We start from the raw sequence: 8,639 nt of genomic DNA, 5'->3' as shown, positions 1-8,639 counted from the left end.
AGGAGGAGGAGGAGGAGGAGGAGGAGGAGGAGGAGGAGGAGGTGGTGGTGGTGGTGTGTGAGGGAGAGAGGGAGGGAGGCGGAGACTCTCCCAGGGAGCAGCTTCTTATCGGACCGGTCCCGAGCCCCCGGACCACAAACAGACAGCCGCGAGGAGACACGGGGACAGAGAAGAGTCGTGCTCCTGCGCAGGCAGCAGGGGAAGAGAGCAGGAGGTGGGTGGGTAGGGGGGGTGGGGGACCATCAAGAGGCGCGTTTTTTTTTTTTCAGCCTGGCTGCCTTTTAATCTGTCCGGGAGGAGAGGATGAGAGGCTCCTGCTGACACCACGGAGAGGTCCAGGCTGACACCGAGCATGGCTGTGGACGGTAGGAGCGCTCAGAGCTTCTGACAGCACCACACAGGAGGTCATCTCCACATGGCACTGTACTGCTGGATTTATGCCTCACACACACACACACACACACACACACACACACACACAGAGGATTGAAGTTTCTGACACCATTTCAGGCTCTTTAACAGGACAAGAATTAGTGTTAAAACATTAGAGTCTGCTCCCAACTTGTCTGTGATTCCTGAAGTCACACAGAGGAGCTTCCTGATGGCTGAAGGATGTTAATATAGTTAGAAAACATAAGTCTTTCACTGCCACTGGTTGGAGATCAGTGTTTATCTGCTGAGCTGCGGCTGTAGACTCATCAATTAAACAGCACTGGAGCATTCACTTATTTATTTATTTAGCTGTTCTTTAAAACAAGTATAACACATGACTGAAGCAGCTATAAGACATTGAATACACGATGACTGTTAATTTGTGTGTTTTGAGCTTTTCTTTAGTGATGATTTAGATTATTTATTTATTTATTTGTAGAGTATTTTTAAATACATGGACACAGAAAGTTATGGATTGAAAAACAGAAAGACAAGAGGAAAGTTTGATTTTATTAAGTAATGAGAGATGCGAAGTGTGCTCTTTTAAAAGAAAAAAAAGAAAAGAAAGTAAAACAATCAGACTCTATCACTGTTTATGAAATGTGGATTTGAACTTTGCCTGGTTGCAGGTTAACTAACTAACTAACTAACTAACTAAGTGAAGCTCGATCAGAGTCCCTCTCCTCAGTAATGTGTGTTAGAGCGTCACTTTGACCCTGTTCACACCTTGCACGTTACATCCGTTTTCGGGTGACCCAGTTGCAAGTCGTCCGCTCTGACTGACAGTGTTCACACCTGGCCGTTTAAATGCATTCCCTCCCCCCAAAACTGTTTTTTGCGATGGGATGTCAGTTACAGGTGAGCAGGACCGCTCCTCATTAACTGTGCCGTGGGTAACAGGTTCTGTCTGTGCTGCAAGAAGCAACTAATCAGCCAGAACTTTATGACCACCCTGTACTTTTACGAGTGAAACAGCTCTGACCATTCAGGGCACAAGTTGTTTCAGGCAGGTGCCGAGTTTCCCTGCCTGTGGTCATAATAGTTATGACTGTGGAGTGTGTTTTTAAAGTTTGGATTGCATTGTCTCACAGCTTCTTGAGGCAGCATTGATTTATTCTGGGCCCTCTGAGGCGACACAGAGCGCTATCCCTGTAAAACTTTGACAGAGATTTCTTCACATCAGTGTCATTCAGTAATTCTAATGAGGCTTTTACTCATAAGGTATTGTTTTAATGTGATTTCACTCCGACCGGGTGGTAAAACACGCAGAGGTGTTTTGCATTGACTATCCCAAGCTGCTTTCAGGAAAGTAAAATCGATGAATACAATCTTTCAGAGCTTGAAAAGCCAATACAGTTTAAGTGTGAAATTAAAATTACGTGCACACACAATGGGAAGCAACAATCTTTCCATAATACACGAGCAACAAAGAGAGCCCGTTGTGGAAACTCCATAGGGTTCCTTTTGGGTTGGAGTGAGTAAGTTGTGGTCATTTTTGTTGTTGTTGTTGTTTGTCAGTCGAACTCACTTGACCTGGACACTTCTGATCGTGGAAAAAAAACTGGATTTATTCGCCCCTTTCTTGCAGAGATAGTTCCATGTTGCTGCATAAAACATAAAAAAGAAAAGAGGAGTAAAATACTGGTTTTGCAAACACGTTACGCCCTCGCTGTGCCCCCATCTCTCACCTTTGTAATTTCGTGCTGACGACAAAGGTGGGGTGGTGCTGCATCAGCGCATGCTTTCAATTAGGCAGTCATTGTTGCAGAATCATCTACTGGAGGTGAAGCACCAGCAGCACCTCCTCCTGAGGCGACGCGCTCATCGCGTCGTCTCTCCGGCACACAAACAAATCTCGCATCTGCTCTGGGACAGCTCGGCTGCCTGACCTTTGACACCAGCCCGCTCTGAATCTAAAGAGCAGGAACAATAGTCCCACTTTAAACAGACCGTTTAGAAAGATTGTTCTTATACACAGAAAATCCTTCATCGTTGCTGTCCAGGGTTCCTGAAAAGTTGATTTAGGTGGTTGTTTGTTTCCAGGTGTGAACTAAGTTCTGCTTTGTTTTAAGAAGTCTTTGTGTGTGTCTTGTCTGTTGCTAAAATATTAAACGAACCACTGGACGTATTTTAATTAAACTTGCAGAAAGTAATCACTGGATGTACATCTGCAACTAATTAACATTTGGAGTCAAGCTGGTTCAAAATGGCTGCCACAACCAACTGACTTTAAAAAACACAAAATGGGCTATAATGCAGTCAGTTTTGCAGATGCCAATCTAAAATTGGTTGTGCTGGTAGCTGAGACTGATCCTCAACACATATTTTAAGCACTGGCAGATTGCACAAGGTCTTTGTTTAATTTGTTGTTGTAAATCTTTGCAGTCATCTCTGTTTGTCTGTTAGAAAAATATCAAAGGAACCACTCGATAGATCTTAATGAGTCTTTCAGTAAATAATCATTGGCTGTACATTTACAACTGATAAACGTTTGGAGCCCAATTCAAGATGACTGCAACAGCCAACATGCCTTAGAAAACACAAAAATGGCTATAGTTCAGTCAGTTTTACAGATCTTCAGCTAAAACTTGGTCTTGTAGTAACTGAAAGTCTTACTCTGAGCTCTACACATTGTGATCTTTGTTCTTCATGCTAGCGTTAACTGTTGGTGTCATCTGTTAGCAAAATATCTCTTAAACCGCCAGACGAATTTTGGTGAAACTTTTAGAAAGTCATCACTGGATGTACCTCTATAACTCATTTACTTTTAAAGGAAATCTAATTCAAGATTGCCGCAACAGCTAATCGATATTATCCAACCTAAAAATTGTTACAACTCTGTCAGTTTTAGAAATACTGAGCTACAGTTTGATGTTGTAGTAGCTGAGAGTCGTTCATAATGTGTACTCTGAAAAGGACATCTCACAATACTTCATGAGAATGAGCATAACAGTATTTCCAATGTTTGACCAAGACAACCACAACTTTATTGATTCTCTCAACATAAGATGATGCTACTTTATAACTGTGGCATGAATGGCAGCGAGCCTTCATTTAAGGCTTGCTAGGCCTTCAATTTAACTCAGAGACCTAAGCCATGAGCCGAGGTGTAAATTGTTTCTGAAAACTGAACAGTTTATTCTGAGACACTCTGGACACTACTTGGTTTTGTAGATGGGACACGTTCAGTAAAAGTCTGCAGCCTTATTGCTGATGAGATGTACACACTTTCCCTTGCAGTAGGTAGTTTATATTACAAAAGGGGCTAATGGACATTATTGCCTTATCTTCATGTAAATTACAGAGAGAATTACATTTGCTTCTTTGCCAGCTGCTGCGCACACGCTACATAATTTTGTTCTCTTCAGCGTTTAGTAATTTCAGGGGGATGAATTTCTTTAGAAGTTTGCTTAAATTGCTCAGGGAATCTGGCAGCATTGTCACATCCGAGATAAGCAGCCATACAAATGGTGATGCTTGACCGTTGCTCACTCCAGAGCTCATTGTCCAGGAGTGGGATTGTTGATTTTTTTTTTTCTATAGGAGAAAGCTGCATATCAGAAATAGTCACAGGAGCAAGACAGTGTGTGTGTGTGTGTGTGTGTGTGTGTGTGTGTGTGTGTGTGTGTGTGTGAGTGTGTGTGTGTGTGTGTGTGTGTGAAGCACGCCTGGCTAATCTCAGCGCGATGTCTAAAGATCTTTTGGAGATGCAGGAAATGCCAGGATGGTTTCCGTTCACCCATCCGTGCCCCGCCGGAGATGTATGTATACACATGCACAGACAAACCGCAAAAAAGGGCAACGACCCGTGCTCATCGCCAACCTGACAGGCCTCCTGGAAACAAGCAGACAGCTGGAGCTGAATCTAAACAAAACCCATTTGTTTGTCTCAACCCCCGTTGGCTTTCTGTGGACATGTCAATATCAAGTAGAGGACACTGTAGGAGGGTTGTGGAACAGCAGCTAATAGATGAAAGGCACATTACAATATCCCCCGATGACTTAAGATGCTGCAGAATTTTATCGCACATAGCCGAAGGTGAAGCATTGTTAATGCTTTTTGCCCGTGTCTGTGTGCATGTTTGAGTTAGTTTGACCGAAGCTTTAGCAAAATATTTCATGAACCAGTAGGTGGAATTTAATGATCCTCTCAGAAAGCAATAACTGCATGTACATTTACAACTCTTTAATGCTTGCAGTCATTTCTATTCAAGATGGCTGCCACAGCAAAGTAAACTTCTCAAACATAGAGATGGCTATAACTCCAATTTTTAGATACTGATCTGGAATTGTGTGTTGTAGTAGCTGAGAGTCAGTCTCTATATATTCTTCAAGCATCTGTTTTTAAAACTTTTCCATTAACTATTGGCGTTAGCTGTGTCTGTGTGTTAGCAAAATATCTCTTGAACCATTGAATGGGTTTAAGGACATTCTCAGAAAACAATCATTAGATGGACATCTTTAACTTACTTGAGTCAACCCAATAAAAAATGGCCGACACAGCCAACTGACCTTAGAGAACACAAATTATAGCTATAATTCAGTTAATTTTATTGGATATTAAGGTAAATTTTGATGCATTAGTAACTGAGGATCATCCCTAACACATACTTCAAGCGCTACACATGGCTAAATATTTTTCGTGAAAACTCTGGTGTTAACAACCCTGGTTGGCTGTTAGCAAAATATCTCATAACCCACTGGACAGATTTCAGTGAAAAGTCTGAAAGTAATCGTTGGCTGTACATCTACAGCTGATTTCCTTTTGGAGTCAACCCACTTCAAGATGGCCTCTACAGCTAGTCGACCTTAGCCTACAGACAAATAGCTACACCTAAGTAAATTTTTACGGATATTGAGGAACATTTTGGCACAGTAGTAGCTGAGAGTCATTCACAACACATAATCTAACTTCTACCAGATCATGTAAAATATCTTACGTTATTTTCAAGGCTTGACAAAAACTGTTGCAATTCTGTCATTTTTCAACATAAGATGATCTTAGTTTAAAACTCTGGCCTCAAAGGGGGAAGGCAATATGCATTCCTTCAAGAAATAGTAAGTCTTTTTTTAAAATATGTATGTGTTTTTTACACAAAAACAGACAAAATGTATCCTTTTATCCAACGTCGGTGTCAGATCAGATCAAACAAAGTCATATTGATTCCTTTGCATAATGTAAACAAACCACAGCTTTTCCACATATAGGTCTGTCCGGCTGTCTGCGATGGAACGTGAATAAGTGTGTTGGGTTCATACATGTGTTTTTGTTTGTGTGTGAACATTCAGATGAAGCCAAAGAGGTGCCAGTTTCCCAGTGGTGGGGGACATACGGGGGGGGGGGCAGGACTGTTAGCTCTAAACAGACAAACGCATCCTTTGTTGTTTCTCTGGCATGCGTTGCATCGCCTGCTGGAGACAGAGTCCATTTGGTGCATTTGGTGATGGAGCCAAATGGGTTATGGGTCTATGTAGTTAAGTGATACTGTAATAGAGTGTTAACCCTCTTAGTTCCAAAGCTGCAGCTGAGTTATATCATATTTTCACTCATGTATGCATGCCAGGGACGCAAGCTGCTACTCTCAATCCCCATGTCCATTATCTCCTCCCCCACTTCCTCACAGCGACGAGTGTCTCTGTAATGCATGGAAAATCCCTTTGAACATACACATAAACACACACACATACACTCAGAAGTGCACACATACACTCACAAACACTCGTGTCATCCATCATCAACACCCTGATCCACCGCTGCCCTGCAGTTGCACCTGACCCGAGTCTGTGGATTTTAGACCAACACGGCGCGGGATAAAGACAGAGTGGACAGAAAGAGAGCTGATAAAGATGGATGTGTGTTTTTATGAACCGGAACGTTTAAAATGCACCAACAAAAACCTTTTAAAGCACTCACAAAATGGTCCATCAGATTTGGGGAAGTGTAGATTTTGCCACTGTTTCAGTTAAATTGGACAACAATTGCTTTTAAAAAATAAGAGCCAAAAAAATGTGTGTTGGACATCTTCCACTCTAAATCCCACAGAAACCCTGATGTCACCGTACTCCTATATATACTGATATATATACCTATATATACCCTCAATGGCTCAGAGGCATAACAGCAGTGAGTTGATATCAAATTTGTATAGATTTCTAATAATATATTTTAAGAAATGCCTGACTTTTTTGTGACTTTCTCTCTGGTTATTTCTTTGTTTCATATTCTTATTTTATATGTTACTTTGCCTGTGCCAAAACAACAAGATAAAAATCAAAGAAGACTAAGTTATTTTGCAGGAAAAAGCATCAATCTCCAAACCTCCACATTATCGGTGTCAAAAGATTATAAGTTCTGATACCAGGATAAAACACCAGTGTAATACAGACACAAATTTGTTTAAACTCAATAGCCATTTGTGCATTACTGCAACTAAAGAACACTTACAATGACTTCTTGTAATGCTCAGTGTCTGCTTTAACCTCGACAGTCGTGGTTGAATGGGTGCAGCATGGTTCTTGTCTGCTCCTACAAGCCTTTCAAAAACTGATGAAGTGGTAAAAGGGAACAAGACCACCTCAGGATAATACAACAGTGGATTAGCAGAAGCAGATAGAGGTGGATTTTGGATTATGTCCCGAGGCGTCACACTTCAGCCGTCTCATTCAGTCAGCCCTGCGCCCTCGCTGATGCTACGCTTTAACACTCCCCTAGATGATAAAGTCTCACCTGTTCGATCTCGTGTCCTTGTCTCGGGTCTGACATTTCCTCCTCCCGCTTTTTCCTGCTTTTTTTTTTTTTCCTTTTTTTTTTTGCCGCGCGCAAAGGCCCATATCTAATTTCTCTCCTTTAATTAGCCTTCCACTCAGGGAGCAGGATCGAGAGAGGAGCTGAAAGAGTGCGAGATGAAGAAACGAGAGATGTAATTTTCGCGGAGGATTGCACTAATTAGGTATAATTTCAAACAAGGGTTGCATCCCTTATGTATCACATGGTTGTTACTTACTGACTAAAAACATATCATCTCAGTCACTCTCGCTCCTTTTTTCTCTAATGTGTTTTAGGGACTTTTGTTATTGCTGACTTTACCGTTTGGTGGTTGCTCGCCACCGTCACTGTCTGTCCAGACGAAATGAGATGTGCTAAATATGATGAGGCCGCGGTTCGGCTAATATCCTTGTGTCCTCTGTGTCATCCTCGGCCAGATGTCTTTCTGCCTGAAATTTCAAGGAGAGCAGTCAACCTCCTCCCCGCCTCTCAATCCTTCCCATTAGTCTACTAAACAAACAGCCTAATTAGGTGGGGCCCTGTGTGATAGGGTAAGCTTGGAGTTTTCCACTCATTCCTAATAGGTGAGTCGACTCTTAGTACCAAATGCTGGGGGAGGTTGTCCAATAAACCAAATGGCTGATGGCTCAAGCTTTAACAACACAGTTTGGAGCACCAGTCGTGTTCATTTACTTGAAAAGCAATTATATTCCCCAAAACAATCTAGGAGTGTGATCTGTGGTACTGTTCACCTTCATGAGAGACTCTGTACACACACGCACACACACACAAATAATAATTCAAATGTGTTTGTGTGACTTTGAAATGAAAGATGTTTAAGGCTCATTTTTTTTTGCCTCTTCCAAAAATAGAAATCAATTTTCTTTCTTGCCCTCTTATCGAGCATTTAGCTGTTTCCTTTCCTTTGCTGAATTCCCTCCTGCTGCCTGTGTGTTTCTTTTTTAATCACTCTACCTCCTTAAAGCTCACCTTCTGTTGCATTCGTTCATATTTTCCCCCTTTTTTTTTTCCTCCCCCAGCTCATTCTCTTGGTGTGTTTATGCAAAGTTACGGTACACAGGTCTGGTTGAGTTCATGGCTTCCTCTTGCTGTCACACTTGTGCTAGAACGGGCTCTTAATTCACCGCGTTAATGGGCAGCCAAGTGTCACCGTGTCAGCCCTAGAGCCGAGGTGTCAAGGAAGAGCTGTTTAAATGCATCCCAAAGCTCTGGCTTCTTCAGCCTTTGACTGCATGCTTGCACACATTTAATGGTGGAGTGTGTAATACTGGAGAAAAAACAAATATTTTTCTGCGATATATATTTTTGTTTTTGATAGAAAAATACAGGAATGGTTTAAACAGACGCAAATGGAAAGATTTAGAATGTTTTTACACCAGATTGAAAAAAACTGTGCAAACACCCAGTAAAATCAGGCTTT

General features: G+C 41.8%; 1 protein-coding gene across 1 annotated transcript in view; it reads left to right on the top strand.

The window, feature by feature from the left end:
* The first annotated feature begins 224 nt into the window (after window positions 1-224).
* Window positions 225-8,639, top strand: part of samd10b (sterile alpha motif domain containing 10b) — a 50,759-nt gene continuing 42,344 nt past the window's right edge. The window contains exon 1 of the mRNA XM_017414930.3: window positions 225-365. Within this exon, the coding sequence (XP_017270419.1) occupies window positions 353-365 (13 nt within the window). The 5' untranslated portion in view covers window positions 225-352. The remainder of the gene's footprint in view (window positions 366-8,639) is intronic.

The sequence above is a fragment of the Kryptolebias marmoratus genome, linkage group LG8 (genome assembly GCF_001649575.2).
Source record: "Kryptolebias marmoratus isolate JLee-2015 linkage group LG8, ASM164957v2, whole genome shotgun sequence".
NCBI classification, from domain to species: Eukaryota; Metazoa; Chordata; class Actinopteri; order Cyprinodontiformes; family Rivulidae; genus Kryptolebias; species Kryptolebias marmoratus.
The sequence above is the reverse complement of the archived record's forward strand: the minus strand, read 5'-3'. Positions and strand labels throughout refer to the sequence as shown.